Source organism: Tenrec ecaudatus, chromosome 1 (assembly GCF_050624435.1).
Source record: "Tenrec ecaudatus isolate mTenEca1 chromosome 1, mTenEca1.hap1, whole genome shotgun sequence".
In the NCBI taxonomy this organism is placed as follows: domain Eukaryota; kingdom Metazoa; phylum Chordata; class Mammalia; order Afrosoricida; family Tenrecidae; genus Tenrec; species Tenrec ecaudatus.
Genome location: NC_134530.1, coordinates 149608477 through 149625609, shown reverse-complemented (window position 1 = coordinate 149625609; position 17133 = coordinate 149608477). Strand labels below are relative to the sequence as shown.

Genomic DNA, 17133 nt, shown 5'->3' with positions numbered 1-17133 from the left:
GCTATTTCCATAGTCTTTTTGCTGGGTTTGTAGGTGGTGCACACACTTGCCCTGGAACCCTGGGTGTTTGGCTGTTATTTGCAAAATCTGCAGTTCAAATCCACCAGCCTGCTCCTCAGGAGGAAAATGAGGCTGGCTAATCCCATAAAAATTTACCACCTCAGAAACCTATGGAGCAGTTCTCTATAGGGAAATTCTTTAGTTGAAATGGACTGGCTGACAGTGAATGGTGCTTCTTATTTTTATAGTACAAATGGTCCGTTGACGAGTTCTTTGGTTTCAACTCAACTTTACAATACTTTGTAATGTGTAATGCTTTAAAAATAAAATAATTGAAAATGAACTATTAAATTTTTAGATAGGAAATTCTAAAATAAAACTAATGTTACTGGTAACCATTAAAATTTGACTAATCATGTTCAGTCGATATAGATTTGTTCTAAATTTCAGTTGTCTTGTCCCAGGTGATTCAATTAATGTTTTTATGAATGAATAAATTAAGCAGTTCCAAATAGGTTGGTAATTATTAAACAAGCTTTAATAATTGACTACCGTATATACTCATATACAAGTCGAGTTTTTCAGCACAAAAAAATGTGCTGAAAAACTGGGGTTCGGCTTAAACACGGGTGGGTCAGTGGTACCCCAGCGAGGTGTAACATCTCACGGGTGATTGCCATTCCTCCACTGTTCATTCAAAGCCCCGCTGACACTGCAGGGTTTTGAATGTTTGTTTACTCACATCTAACCAATCAGAGCCGTCCTATGATGTGGACGTCTCCAATTCGCAGAAGCACCCTTAGTGATTCACTTACACCGGCAGCTGAACTGGTAAGGATGTGTCTGTGGCTGCGCTCCGTCTCTCCCCTCTGGTCTGTGTTAATTCACATTCTGCATTTCCCACCCTAGGCTTATACTTGAGTCAATCAGTTTTTCTGGTTTCCCAGGTAATAATTAGGTACCTTGGCTCATACTCGGGTCGGCTTATATTTGAGTATATACAGTAATTGTTATTTTTCACTAAAGTAAACTACTGGTTATTTCTTGAGGGAGATAATTTGAATTTAAATGCAGGTTTTGGGTGAGATAAATCATTTATTTTAGAGCCACCTCATTTTTTAACTTTAATGAAACTATTCTAGAATTTCTGAAAGAAAGACTAATTAGTGCAAATCTAAGTAAGATATTTTCACAGATGAGGGCAAAGGAATGGCAGGTAGCTTTCTCTGTAACTGACAGTTTTCATTAACTGGGTAGTATTTTCGGAGGGCTCTAAGGTCTGGGCTGAGCCAAGACAAAACCTGGTTGATGTCTAACACATGTCAGCCTGACTGAAGGACTAAGTGATAAGAGGACTTGCTAAATTGAGTTATGATCACCTTGACTTTCCTAGCTAGTAGTGGAGTTCTGGTTATTCTTTATTTAAATACACTGATAATTAATTTCGATGTATTGCTTTTTTAGGTCTATCTAATTCTCACACACCAGTGAGACCCCCAAGTACCTCTAGTACTGGCAGTCGAGGCAGGTGAGTGCTATATTATTACTTTTTTTCCTTTTTCTTTTGGAAAAGGGTAAAGTATTTTTAAAAAGAAGGCCATTATAATTAGCTCCCATATATTTACCACATGGCTTCAACAATTATGTTCTAGTCAGTATTACTCCTGCTTTATTCCTCCCGTATTCATCTGCTCTGGAGTATTTTGAAGCGTATTTTAGATCATATTAATTCATTTATTTCTACTTCAGTCTATATTTGCTTAATGGTGAGCAATGATAAGAACCATTACATACCAAAATGTTAATTAATTTTTCTAGTAAATATCCAGTTATCAACTTCTATTTTCAGCAAATCATTTCAAAACTATACAAATGACTGTATATGTTACCTTTGGCTGATAAATTTACATGGAAGTCTTTTCCCTTTAATAACTGATTTATTGAAGAAATGCATTTCTCTGTCTTAGAGAGTTTTTCCCCTTTCCCCATCTTCACATTGCGTCCCTGTCCCTCCTGTATTTTCTGTGCATTGGTAGCTTATCAGGAGGACATCTCCAACTCAGTGTGTACGGCGTGTGGGAAAGGAGGGGTGAGATCCATCACTCGTGATGTGTACTCCTCTTAGGCTTATGAGGCCTGAGGGTCATTGACTAGATCTTAACTTTGTTAGTGGTTGAAATGATTAGAGTATCATTTATGCTTGGTTAATTACTACTTTTAACTACTTTTTAAAAAGGCCTGTTTCTGTGTAACCATTCGGTTATAGGAAAGGCCATGTGAATACTTAGTTTCTCTTTATTTCCTTATTCTCATATAGTAATACCTTAGTTCTCAGTGTCCATCATTGTGACAGATGAGTTTTATTATCTATGAATTTAGATGTCTAAATGTTTTATCTAGTTTAATCCCCATATAGGTGCTACTCTTTAAATTGATGCTGGAATTGTCACTAATTTGACCCTGTAGTTCTTTTTGAAAACTTTTATTTCTTTAAACAATTGTGGGGAGTAGCCTTAGTTCTTTTGATAAGCACCCTTTCTTCCTAGCATGATAAGATTTCCAGTTTTGTTTTATATTCCTCTCCCAAACCTGAAATTATCCATGTCTCCTAGTAACCCCAGTCATGTTAGCAAGCAAATAAATGTTTAGAGAAGGGCTTTGAACCAGTTCCCCCATTCAGCTGTGGCCAGTGAAACAAAATGCAACATAGTCCAATTTTACAAATCTGGGCTGCAGTAGACCCATAAGAGGGCTGCCTCCCTGCTGGAGACAGTTCTCCTCTTTCTCCTCTTAGAAAACGAGGCAGCACGCATGCTGCAAAGCAGCCTCATCTTTGCACCGACACAGCCGGGAAACCGTAGCGCAGCATTTCCTGGTCTCACCACTTAATCTTGCTGTCTCCTGTAGTCTCTGTACATTGCTAGTTTTATTAGGCTTGATCACACTCAGGTTGGATTTTGGGAAAGGAGAGGTGAAACACATCACTGGTGGTGATACATACAGAATTTTGCTCTGTGTTCTAGATAAAATCTATAAATGATAAATCATTTGCCTGTCCTTTAATTTGATTATTAATGGTTTTATTGCATACTCTGGAAGAGTACAACTTGTGAAACATATGCAAATGGATTACAAACCAAACTCCCTGTCAAGGAAGTTTGACCCTGTAGGACACAGGGGAACTGCCCTTGTAGGTTTCTGAAACTGTACATCTGTAGGGGAGCAGAAACCTTTCTTACTTGTAGCAGCTGGTGGGTTTGAACTGCTGGCCATGTAGTTGGCAGCCCCACACATAATCCCCACACCATGAGGGATTCTTAAATTTAACTCATTCATTGCTATTGAGTAGATGCTGACTCACAGCAATCCTCTAGGGCAGCATAGAACTGCCCTTGTGGCTTTCTGAGACTTTAAGGAGGTAGAAAGCCTCATTTTTTTTTCTTCTGGTGGTTTGGAACTGCTGACCTTGAAAATTGCAGCTCAGTGCATAATCACTGTGCTGCCAGGAGGACTCCCACTCCTATCTATCTATCTATCTATCTATCTATCTATCTATCTATCTATCTAATCTATCTATCTCCCATTCCTATCTATCTATCTATCTATCTATCTATCTATCTATCTAATCTATCTATCTAATCTATCTAGCTGTCTATCCATCTAAATTTACTTTGAAGAAATGGCCTTTGCAATTATGAGGGCTAGGAAGTCTTGTTATCTGTGGTTCAGGTCAGGTGATAAGCCTAGAAAGACCACTGCTGGGTCAGTGGGTGGTTAGGGTAATGCAAAATACATAGGTCAGGTGGCTGGATAGAGACTCCTGTCCAGTTGGCGGTAAGAGTTCAAGGTGGAGAAAGAATATGATGTTTGTGAGGATGACTTTTTATATATGGGAGCAGAGCATAACCACAATGGAAACCCTTTTTCAACTGATTGGCTGCTCACGTCAGATCACAAATAAGGGGTAAGTACCTAATGTTTAGTCATTGAGAATCGTCCCAGTCAAGTTGACACAGCATTAACTGTCACCTGGGTTATTGACTGCTCCTTTCTCCTCCTCTTAAGAGCCAAACTAATCTTTCTTTTAATAGTGATACCATAAAAATCACTATTGTTGAGGTTCTTTCTCAGATATTTGGGAGTAGAGAAAAGTGGAAAACTACTTTTGTAAAGAAAATCTCTTCTACAGGCCAGAGAGACTCTTGTTTACTAACATCCCTTAAATGATTTACTGTACGTGCCTCAAGCCATAAAATGTTCCTTTTAGGATTTTTTTGAAAGAATTTGAAGTTAGGCTTATTCCATACTTCACTGTAGCAAGCGGAGGTGTCTTTCTAAAAGGTTAATAAATTGTCTGTTGTCTTTATCTTAATGACCATTGCTTTTTTAAAAAACAGTTGTATTGGCATGTAATTTACATACTGTACATAATTCAGTATCATTGCTTTTTTTTAATAGAACTGTTTTTATATATGGCTTGCATTCAAACGTGGCCTTTGTTGGTCTTTTTTTTTTTTTAAGCTGTGGCTCATCGGGAAGAACTGCTGAGAAGACAAGTCTGAGTTTCAAATCTGATCAAGTGAAGGTAAAGCAAGAACCTGGGACTGAGGATGAAGTATGTAGCTTTTCTGGAGCTGTGAAACAAGAGAAGACAGAGGACGGCCGGAGGAGCGCCTGCATGGTAAGCCCCCACGGCGGGCTGCAGCGAACGACTCACTCAAGCAAGACTGTTCAACACAGTAGTGGTTCTGGGGACGTTGATATATTTCTGACCTCTCATGCCTGGCACAAGACAAATCCTGTGCCACTTGCTAACCCAACTTTTCCACTTCAGATGCAACTGTAACTCATACTGTTTTGTCCTGAGTTCATTAATCATCTCAGTAGTTGCATTGAGGCTCAGGCCACTGAAGATCCTTGGCTATCCTGGCCTTGTGAACCCCACATCAAGGCTATGGACATGAAAGCAGAAGTGTCATGATCAGAAAGTTTTGTGCCAGGAAGATGGCCTTTTGGCTTATGAATAATTAATGGTTCTAGAGTTCCTCAGTTTGGGACATTTATTAATTTTCATAATTTAGAATGAAGTCCCTGTTTGGAAATTTCCAGCTTGCTTTTCTCTTCCTGTGCACACCCAGCTTTGCTTTCCACATGGCTGACATTCAGCAATTTCGTCTCAAGAGTATTAGTAGGTTCAGCTCCTCATATGTAGACTTGGAGAGCTGGAGACAGCAGAAGCACCTGCTTTTGGAGCAGTGTTAGCTGTCTATCGAGAACTTGGTGTGGAAAGTTCTCCTGTAAAGAATGTGGGTACAAAAAGGTGGTGAAAGCTTTATTTTACATTTTCTTGATCTTTTTACATTAAAATGATGGGTCATCAGACAACCAATTCTTAAGACTTCTCAAATGCTATGCAGTTGATTCTGGTGTGAAAAATAGTATGGTATTGGTGTAACTTTTTCAGAAAAGTGCATGCTGCTTCCCAATTAGTATGCTTAAGGGTTTAATTAATTTTAGCGGTTTTCTAAAATCATATTGTAATATGTCTAAATAGTTTTGGAGTTATTTTCACTTGTTTATTGTACTCATGTGATTCATAAAGGAATTAAGAATGTTTCTTCAGTATTTTTATATGCCTATTGACATTTAAAGGCACATACAGGTACACATATTGCATATATTAAAGATTAAATGATTCTTCAAGAATGTGTTGTTCCCTTTTAGTTGAGCAGTCCTGAGAGTAGCTTGACACCACCTCTCTCAACCAACCTGCATCTAGAGAGTGAGTTGGATGCACTAGCAAACTTGGGAAACCATGTGAAGACTGAACCTACAGACATGAGTGAGAGCTGTAAGCAGTCAGCACTCAGCAGCCTTGTGAATGGAAAATCCCCAGTACGAAGCCTCATGCACAGGTCGGCAAGGATCGGAGGAGATGGCAACAGCAAAGATGAGGACCCAAATGAGGACTGGTGTGCTGTCTGTCAGAATGGAGGGGATCTCTTGTGCTGTGAAAAATGTCCAAAGGTCTTTCATCTAACTTGCCACGTTCCAACACTTCTTAGCTTTCCAAGGTAACAGTGAAATAATTAAGTATTTGAGGGGACTTGTTTTTATAAGCTTAAAAATATAGAAAAAAATAGCAAGATGGGAAGGGGTTACAGTGGTGGTGGTTGGGTGGTAAAAGGGAGAGGACGTCAAGGAGTCCATGTAGAAAAGATTGTTTAGAAAGTGATTGTGGTAGCATTTGGACAATTCTAATTGATGTGATTGAAATATGGAATGATAAGATACATGTATTATAATCCCAACTAATTAAAAAAATACCAAGAAGTTATTCAGGAGAAATGGCCTTCAATCTTATTACTTATCTAATTCAAAACCAAATGTAACTAAACTTACTGCCTTCGAGTAGATTCTGACTCATAGCGACCTTATAGGACAGGGTAGAACTGCCTCTGTGGGTTTCTGAGACTAAATCTTTAATAGAGTAGAAAGCCTCAACTTCCTCCCAAGGAGCCACTGGTGGTTTCAAACTGCTGACCTTGTTGTTAACCCACTGCACCACCAGACTCATGATAAAACCAGAATCTATTAGTCCTTTGGGAATCCCTTCAAGAAAAAAAGGCCAAGATCTAAGTGCTTGTTAATATTAAAGAACAGGTCTTCTCTTTTTTTAAAAAAATCATTTTATTGGGGGCTCGTACAATTCTTATCACAATCCATACATCCATCCGTTGTGTCAAGCACATTTGTACATTTGTTGCCATCATTATTCTCAAAACATTTGCCTTCTACTTGAGCCCTTAATATCGGCTGATCACCCCCCCCCCACGAACCCTTCATAATTCATAAATTAATATTTTGTCATATGTTACTGTCTGACGTCTCCCCCTGCCCTCCTCTCTGCTGTCCATCCCCCAGGGAGGAGGCCATACGTAGATTCTTGTAGCCGGTTTACCCTTTCTACCCTACATTCCCTCCACCCTCCAGGCATCACCATTCTCACCACTGGTCTCGAAGGGGTCATCTGTCCTGGATTCCCTGTGTTTCCAGTTGCTATCTGTACCAATGTACACCCTCTGGTCTAGCCAGATGTGTAAGGTAGAATTGGGATCATGATAGTGGGGGGGAGGAATCATTTAAGAACTGGAGGAAAGAGGACCTGATGCCAAGGGTTTAAGTGGAGAGCAAAATGCTTTGATAATGATGAGGGCAATGAATGTACAAGGGTGCTTTACACAACTGATATATTTATGGATTGTCATAAGAGTTGTATGAGCCCCTAATAAAACGTTTTTATAAAAAAACTAGAGGAAAGTTATAGTATTTCATCGTTGCTACCCTGCACCCTGACTGGATCATCTCCTCCCCACAACCCTTCAGTAAGGGGGTGTCCAGTTGCCTACCGATGGGCTTTGAGTCTGCACTCACCCACATTTACAATATGATTTTTTGTTCTTTGATGCTTGATACCTGATCCCTTCAACAGCTTGTGGTCACACGGGATGGTGTGCATATTCCATGTGGGCTTTGTTGCTTCTGAGCTAGATGGCCGCTTGTTTATCTTCAAGTCTTTAAGACCCCAGGTGCTATATCTTTTGATAGCTGGGCACCGTCAGCTTTCTTCAGCACACCTGCTCATGCACACATTTTACTTCAGCAATCATGTCAGGAAGGTGTGCATCCTTGAATGCCTATTTTATAGAACAACATGTTCTTGCATTGATTAAGTGCTTGAGTGGCGACTCAATGTCCATCTGCTGCCTTAATACTAAACCTATAAATATGTGCACATAGATCTGTTTCCCCACATTCATATAAATATATTTACATGTGTACATTCCAGTATTTGAACCTCTATAAATACCCTTTGTCACCTAGTTTTTTCCTCTATTTCCTTTTACTTTCCTCTTGTCCCACTATCATGCTCAGCTTTCATTTGGTTTCAGTAATTTCTCTCGGTTACCTTGCCCTTGCTGAATCCCTGCCAGGCCTCTCACACCCTCCTTGCCACTGTTTTTGGATCATTTGTTGCTCCCCTGTCTCTGGGTTGGTCAGCACCACCTCCTTACTCCTGCCTCCCCTTCTCCCGTGTTCCCCCAGAACCATTGGTCCCGTTGTTTTCTCCTCCAGACTGTTCATCCAGCTTATCGTATCTAGATAGATCTGTAGAGATAATGATATGCACCAAAAATCAAGGCTTAGCAAGACAGAGTGATGAATGAGAACACAGAGATAACAACAAAAAAGAAAACCAATTACCTATAGAAGAATAAATTAATTAAAAGACAAAATTTTAAAAAGAAAGAAAACCCTGTAAATAGATAAAGGTTTGATTTTTGATCTCTAGGCATGTCCTTTAGTCAGGTCGCATGGGGTACCATGCTTTGGCCCCAGGTCTGTCCTTTTTACTCCCTCAGGGACTCCCTGTTCTGCTCCCACGGTTGCTCTGCCGCACACTTTTAGTGGTTTGCCTCCGTGTCATAGGGTCAGTCTGGGCCAGTCCTGACACTGAGTCTCCAGTGCTGTTCCCCTTAGGGCCCTGGTCCATCAAGGGACAGTGTGTCTTGTAGTGGGATCAGCCATATTGTCCACTCTGTGCATTGGCTGTTCAGAGCGGGCAGATTGGGGATATCGTCCTCCAGACCTGGTGGGCCAGGATGTGCTCCACTCTATCTTCCTCCCCCTTCATTTGCTCCCATTTGCTCTGATCAGACACGTCCTTCTTCCCTAGCTGCAGCTTCAGTGTCATCCTCTCAAGCAAATTCCTCTGTGGGAAGGGGCAGTTGTCCACATAGCTAGTATGGGGGCCGAGCCCTCAGGCCCCTCTGCTGGCTCCCCACTCCTTGCCGGCACGCTGCATTTGTCTGGCACTGGCTTTTCCCTGTAGAGACATAAACAATACCCTCCCCTTGGGTGGGTCAGTGCCCTATTCCCTCACCACATATCTTTTTTTTTCTTTTCTTTCCCTTTTCCTCCCTCCCCGCCCCCTTTTTAGTTGGCTGCGATATGTACCCCTGGATTTGGTCTGGCCCCTACAATACTACCTGGACCTCACCCCTGGAGTGTTTGTATACAGTAGCTTTTCCCCTGTGCCCTTTTGCATTTACCTTTCTGTTCTTTCTTTTTTTATATATAAAAACATACCTCAGCGGACTCATGTAGTACTTGTCCTTTTGTGCTCAGCTTACTTCCCTTAGCATTGTTTCCTCCAGTTCTTCCCATGCAGTGATATGCTTCATGCATTCATCACTGCTTTTTAGCGATGCATAGTACTCCATTGTATGTCTGCTGATGGGAATTTGGGTTCTTTCCAACTCCTTGCGATTGTGAACTGTGCCACAATGAACATTGGAACACAGATGTCTGGCCGTGGTTTGTTTCTTGTCTCTTCTGGGTATATGCCCAGTAGGGAGATTGCTGGGTCATATGGTAGCTCAATTTCCATCTGTTTGAAAAATTGCCAAATGGATTTCCATAGTGACTGTACATACCTACAGGCCCACCAGCAGTGGATGAGAGTTCCTGTCTTACCACAGCCCCTCCGACACTTGTTGCTTTCTGATGTTTTGAATTGAGCCATCTTTGAGGGTTTTAGGTGGTATCTCATAGTTGTTTCGATTTGTATTTCTCTTATGGCTAATGATGGACATTTTCTCATATGTGTATTGGCCATTAGGATTTCAGACTCTGAAACTTCTGTTCAGGTCCTTTGCCCACCTCCAGGTTTTATCTTGACCTTCAGTTTACACTCAGTATAAAATGGTTAGTTAAAACTCAGTTATGAGGAACAAGGAAATTCCAGAGTGTTGAAAAAAGTTTTTTTACTTCTGAAGCAGAACTTAATTTGTAAGCATTATTCGAGTAGAATCTATGATGGTGATTTAGTTTGTGAGTAGCAGGGGAAAGCTCGTCAAGTGCTATTTATATTTGGGGAGGGGATGCAGGTGATATTTAAAGACTACCTTCAGTGTCTTGAAATGGTTAAGTGCCCTCCTTCCCCCTTTAAGAACTAGCTTTCTCTTGAGTACTGAAATAGTTAAGTGGTAGTGATGGGGGATATTGCAGATTTCCCTGGGTTTTTCTCAGATCAGCCAGTAGGAATATCTCCCATTCATTAACTTTGGGATGAACAGTTGTTGAATTCCTTATTTAAGTGAGAAGTACTTGGAATAAAAATGATTAAAAAGAGATTGGGGAAAATTATGAGTTGTCCCCAGACTGCTTTGATGTAGTGACTAAAGAGGGCATCAGACGTTAAGTAAGACATTGATGGGTTAGCACTCAAGGCAAGCTGATGACAAACCAGCCAATAAAGTGGAGCAAGTGTGCTGGGCTGCAGGTCTGGTCATACTTCTGTATGACTAACTTATTGAACTAACAGAATGAGCTTGGACAAGTCACTGGTTATTTTTTTAGAGATTCACTTCTGCACCTAATTTCTGGGTCCCTTCCAGTTAGCAGTTTGCGTTTTAGGTTGACACAGAACCTTAGATTGATCTCAGAGAGCACACAACAATGGAGTTACGTTTCTTTCAGATGCCACCTTTCCCTCATCTACCCAGTCCGTCCCACAGTATCCCCCAAATGAAAGTTGATTTTCTGGATTCGAAAACTGGTAGAACTAAGTAGGAAGAGAATTTTTTTTTTGAGGAATTGTGTGTAATTCTTACCTAAGGCATATGGGGCATAGGTGTCTGACTGGGATAGAATTTCACTTCTTTCTTAGAAAACTAAAGATTGGCAGTTTGGTTTTGAAATTAAGATTTTTCATCTTTCCATTTTTAGACAGTGGCATCTACTGGAATGTCGGGTTCCAGCACTAACTGCTTTCTCTCGGGCAGAGCGATTTGGAGGGAATTGCAAAGTGTTGACACAGACAGTTGTACCATCCCATCCCGAGACTTGTTTTCATACATGCAGATTTTTTCTTATAAATGTTTTCTTTATATATACACACTTTTAAACGGTACTATTATAGAGAATAAGTTATTTGGGGTCCTTGATAGAATTCTGATGCAAACAGATTATAAAGACAAAATTTAGAGGTAAAGGGTATTTGCGCTCACAGGTATATGTGTGTTCCAGGTTTGGCTATTAAATGTACAAAGAATTTCATGTGTTTTTGCTTACTGAGTACATGGGTCCATGTGATGGTAGTTATTAGTGTCTTAGAGAATTGTTCTTATGTCGTAAGTTCTGAATTTGAACTTTGTGCCAGTAAGACATGCTGAAATAGCACTGTTTAGAATGCATTCCAGGGAGTAGTTATTTGAAGGTTATGGGGAAAGTGTGCATGTTGCCGGGGAAGGGTTCTTAGCACACTGCTCCATCTTGTGAAATTTGGTGAGACTGCCCTAAACTGGAAACTATGGAAACAAACCAGACTCACCACCAGGGAGCACAATTCCTTTGGCTTAGGCTCTGTTACAATGATGTGGACTAATTACCTATTTTTCATGTTTAGTGGGGACTGGATATGCACATTTTGCAGAGATATTGGGAAACCAGAAGTTGAATATGATTGTGATAATTTACAACACAGTAAGAAGGGGAAAACTGTGCAAGGGTTAAGCCCCGTGGACCAAAGGGTAAGTGCCCATTAAGTTGATTGTTAAGGGTTTTGTAGCTCTCTGTCTGTACATCAGGTGCCCCCCCCTTTAGTGTAACCTCATAAATTGCAATTTTTAACTTTAGCATCTGATACTATGTTGATAACTTTCAAAATTTGTATGTCTAGGCATGAGCACAAGCTTCTATTTCCAGTTTCTTCAAACTTAAGATAATCTCAACTAAAATCTTGATTTTTCAATAGTTAGTAACAGCATGGCAACTACCTCGCTCCCTATTCCCCATCATTAAAGGACACCCCCATACACCCATGTTGCCTACACCAGATAAAACCCATTAGAAGGGGGGGCGGGAAGCAAGAATGGCTGCTTTACTCTTCTTAATGTACTCCGTCATTGGGATCCTAAACCAAACTCCCTGCCATCCAGTCTAGTCTGTCTTGTAGCGACCTCTCTGACTTGTCAGGCAGGGTAGAGCTATGGGTTTACCGGGTTGTAAATCTTTACAGCAGCAGAAAGCCTCTCTTTCTCCCTCTAGGAGGCTGCTGTATTCAGACTGCTGATCTTGTTAGCACTCCAACATGGAACCCACGACACCATCAGAGCCGAGGCATCTTTTTAAATTTCACATGTGAATGTTGTAATAACCTCTTAACTTAGCCTCTCCTGCTTCTACTCTTTGCTCCCTTACATTCTGTGCTTTATAGAATCTTGTCTTGCTTTTGTTTAAAACCCATGTAAAGCTTCTATTATTTTTTTTAAGAAAAAAAGTTCAAAATCTTTTTTCACTTCATTTAGATTATTTTCAAAGAAGCTTTTCTTAGCTTCCCTAAATAGTCAACTCTTCCTAGTGTGTTATGTAAGGTTCTCTGTCTTGTTCATTCTATTCAGAAGGCATGGATAGATGCTTAGTAAATAGCTTTTGAATGAGTGATGTAAAAGGCCTTACAGCCAGAGTTCTAGTAGCACCTATGTTACTTACTATTTTGTTGTTTGGGCTGTAATAGATCTGTGGACGTAATTGATAATATTTTGGAGCTTGCCTTTTTAAAAAAAAACACCCCCCAATTTTTAGTTATAATACCTAATAAACATATTCTTAATTTCTGAGTACAGAAGTTAAATGAGATAAATTGAATAATTCTGTAGCAAATGAGTATTAAAGTTGCTTCTAGGCAGAAAGAATAACTGGCCATCCACAGGTTTTGCATCCATAGATTGAACCAGCTGCAGGTGGAAAATGTTAGGAGGTAGAGGGGAAGCTCCTGTGTGGCCAGAGCAATCTTCAAAGGCCAAGAGGGGATGTCAAGGGTTTTGACATAGCATTAGCATTTACATTTCATTAAAGAACTTATACAATACAGATACGTTTATAATAAAAGAAAGATAAGCACACCAGAAAACTAATAATTTGAGTTGTCTTTCAGTTTTATTCCTGACTGAATAAAAACATTCTGGATTGGAGAAGAGGTGGCATGTTTTATTTCATTTTGAACCTGAGAGGAATCATTTGAAGAAGGGGTTCATGATGGGGATAGTAAAAGCATGTACCCTCCCCGCCTCAAGGAAATAACATTGAGGAGCATCGGTGGTAATACATAGACCGCCGGGCACTTTTGCACAAGATGCTGAATGTTACAATTATGACTCTTCTCCATTTGTAGAAATAATTAAGAGTTAACTTTAGTTAACACGTTTGGTCTTTGATAAGTTCAATTCATTAAAGAATAGCAAAGATAGTCTTAAAATGAAATGGGATGCCAAGGCGAATTAGGGTGTATCTGTTTAGTTGGATAGCTAACTGCAGGAAACTTATGTTAAATCTGTTAGAATAATACATTGTAGTTATATAGCTCTCCTTCCCAAGAATATTTTATTGAGGGGGGAAATATTTCATGTGCTTTCTTTTGCTTTTTTTGGGGCCAGAAATGTGAACGTCTTCTGCTTTACCTCTATTGCCATGAATTAAGTATTGAATTCCAGGAGCCAGTTCCTGCTTCGGTGAGTTCCCTACCCTAGCAGCTCCTTGGGAAGAAAAGTCTAATGTGACGGTTAAGATTATGGGCTATGGTGTCAGAACTCAGGCTTCTGAGTAAGTGCTCCAGTTTCTCTGATAGACACAGTTTTCTTTTTTAATTTTGTTTTTTACCTCGAGTTATTCTGGGGATCAGTAAGTGTATAAATTGTTTAGCATAGCACCTGATAACATAAAATCAACTGACTGCCATAACTGTCTTATGACCCAGAGTGACCCTGTCGGGCAGAGCACAAGCGGCCCTGTGGGTTTCTGAGACTGTAATTCTCTGTAGGGGAGTAGAAAACCTTGACTTCCTCCCAGAGTGGCTAGTGGTTTGACAGCTAGCCTTGCAGTACCTCACTCTGCCACCAGGGCTATCTGACACCATAATAAGCACCTATTATTAGTCAAAAATTGTACTAAGTGCTAGATGGAAGTGACATTCCATCTCTGAAATTACAATTTGTTTTTGAGGAATGTGTTGCCTTAATCTTTGGCGAATTTGTTTGGTGAATTTAATTTTTGTAGCCTTTTCAAAGATGGACCTGAGAGAAGCAAGTATAATGGAGAGTATTATTAGGCATCAGAAGATTTGATTCTGCCATTAACAAACTGTAAATTTGAGGAAATTACATAGTTTTCTGCCTCTACTTTTTAAACTACAAAGTGGGAGTGCTACACTAAGTTAATATTCCAGTTTTGATTATAGGCTCTATTCATGGGGAGGAGGCTTTGAAAATATGCGTTTGACTATAAGTATTAAAGCAGAACCTTTCAGACTAGCTCTGCCTTCATGAACTCTCTATGAACAGTCAGATGGACAAAATATTGGGGTGCTTTTTGTCTCTCTTGGTGACTTTGGTAAGAAATGGAGCTTCGAAATTCCTGTAATAAAAGCTAGACCAGAGGCGTGCAGTGCCTCAAAGCGGGGCTAGAGTGCTGCACGCATGTTTTGCTAGCTATCACGTGTTTACTAGGAACCGTTGAAGAGCAGCTGTATTCCAGAACATGAAGTGGTATTAGCCATGAGTGCCAGGTACGCTGAGAAATGAACTTAAATCACAAAAGGCTTAGACACAAGAAAGATGTTTTCTGCATTTAGTATTCATCTGAATATAGGATATGCGGTCAATCTTCAAGTTTGGCTACTTCACATTAGAAAATGACTTTCAAAAGTTTTCTTTTTGTGGACCAATGAACAATTTTCATTGCTTCAGTTCGATTCCAAGGGCAGGCAGTTTTGGCCAGTGCTCTCCAGCAGGCTCACTTTAATGATAGGGATTTTACAACAATCTCTCCCTCTCCTATATCCTCTAAAAGACATCATGCTCTAACAGTGGTGTATTATGTCAGTTTTGTTTGCTTTTAATACCCTTCAGGAATCATAGGTAAAATTCTTTCAAATCTACTTGTCATTAAAGAATAGGTCCTTGGGGACTTTCAATAAATTGATTCATACTCTGAAGAACATGATTTTCTTGGTGTGATAGGGTGTAAATGATTTAAATTATATCTGTTGTTGTCATTGGGTATCATTGAGTCAGTTCCTACTCAAAATGACCCTGTGTACATCAGAACAAAGCCCTGTCCAGTCCCATGCTATCCCCACGATCTTTCCCTTGTGTGAGCGAGCCCACTATTGTAGTCACAGTGCCAAACCTCCTCACCGATAGTCTCCTTCTCTGACCTCCACTTCACCAGTGCGACCCCCTGCTAACCCCATTCAGTGTAATATGCCCCAGACTTAGAAGCATCTGCCTCAGTAATCAAGACACTTACTATTTTTTTCTTTAAAAATAATATTTTCCAATGAAATGGTTTAGCATTTTGGGGGAAATTCTTATTGACCTTATTTATTTTTTTTAGATACCAAACTACTATAAAATTATAAAGAAACCAATGGACTTATCAACCGTGAAAAAGAAGCTTCAGAAGAAACATTCCCAACACTACCAAACCCCAGATGACTTTGTGGCTGATGTCCGTTTGATCTTCAAGAACTGTGAAAGGTTTAATGAAGTATGTTAGCTTCCAAATTACAGTTTGCGGTTTTCAGTTTCTGCTGTTTGCTTTTTAAAAATTTTTTTGGATTTTGTTTTTCTTACCAAAAGATTTTTCTAACTTGATTTTTAAAGTTTTTCCTTTTTGCACCAGTCCTGCCAAAAGTAAAATTCTGTTATATCCATAGTTCCACAAAAAAAAAGAGAAAGAAAACCTACTGTATGTAATGTGGAGTATGTTCTTAAATATAATAAATTAAAAGAATATCATTTAACATCCCTTCCTGAATGAATTGAAGGTTGGGATAAATGTGGGGATATTATAATAAAAACCCACATTTCAAGTACATTTAAATAAGGTTCTGGTTGTACCTGTATCCTTGTCTTTAGATTTTTTAATATTGGCTGCATATAAGTGCAGGGCCCAAAAATCAGAAGCTAAAATCTGGCTACTTATCTTGGATGGAAACCCAGAGCATATAGTATTGAGTTTTCAGATCTAAGCAATGTGAACTGTTACCAGTGTTGGCTGTTTACTTTTTTTTGAGGCTAAAGATAAGCAATCCTATGAGAAGAAATATGATAGACAGTTCTTTCCAGGAAATAGTTCTTGTTATCTCTAGGATAAAATCAAGTCTCTTAGTGGTAAAAATATTTTTATCGTAAGGGAAGAACATGGACTTTGATGAGAATTAAAAATTTTTCAAAAGATTATTTTAGTATCAATACACTCCCTCTTTATTGCTAATGAAACTCGAATGTCATGAGACTATTCAAATAAGTCACATTGAATTATTCCAAGTGTAGCCTTAGCTATCACTGGAAGCATGCAGATGGTTTTTTAAATAAATGTGAAATTAAAGATGAAACATACCAAAAAAACCCTCCTAACATGAAAAGCCTGTAGTCGCGGTTACAGCAAACCTTTAGGATAACAAGCTGTCACAAGAGACACGTGAACACCTCACTAATGTGAATTTTTATATTTAGAAAGTATGTTCCAAGATTATGTCTGTTGAAATATGCTTTCATAAACAAGCTCCCATTTGGTCAGAAGCCTTAATTATTACCTGCCTTAATTATAGTTGCAGATTAAATTCTAATGCAGTGGTTTGAAGGTTCAATAATTTGCTTAAATAGCATTGGCATCATAACAAATTTTTCTCTAAGTATTCAGATCCATTTCTATTTGTATTGCCCTCACAAGTCTCAGGATTTGAGGCTATGACTGAGGTTTCACAGTAGCTTTAGTAACATCTTTGTGAAAGAAAGTGATTCCATGTTTTAGACATTTTAGAAAGCAGTTAATTTTGTCATAGCAATTTGCTCTCCCTCGTACGGCTGACTTTAGTCACCAAGCCTATACAGTCTCATAACTTTAGAAAGGATTATAATTTCCCTTTTTTTTTGACTCTGGTATCCTTTTTAGATGATGAAAGTTGTTCAAGTTTATGCAGAAACACAAGAGATTAATTTAAAGGTAAGCGTTTCAGACCATGCAAACTTGGTGATGGAATATGCATTTCCAATAGGTGACTATTCC

The 17133-nt window shown here is 39.4% G+C and overlaps 1 protein-coding gene across 2 annotated transcripts in view; it reads left to right on the top strand.

Annotated features, from left to right (window-relative positions):
* TRIM33 (tripartite motif containing 33) overlaps positions 1-17133 on the top strand; it is a 123443-nt gene that overhangs the window by 101105 nt on the left and 5205 nt on the right. Inside the window, exons 13-19 of one of the 2 annotated variants that reach the window (XM_075559626.1) lie at positions 1465-1528; positions 4522-4681; positions 5725-6074; positions 11471-11594; positions 13500-13574; positions 15457-15609; positions 17020-17070. In XM_075559626.1, the coding sequence (XP_075415741.1) occupies positions 1465-1528; positions 4522-4681; positions 5725-6074; positions 11471-11594; positions 13500-13574; positions 15457-15609; positions 17020-17070 (977 nt within the window). The remainder of the gene's footprint in view (positions 1-1464; positions 1529-4521; positions 4682-5724; positions 6075-11470; positions 11595-13499; positions 13575-15456; positions 15610-17019; positions 17071-17133) is intronic. The other variant, XM_075559629.1, reaches the window with a different exon arrangement.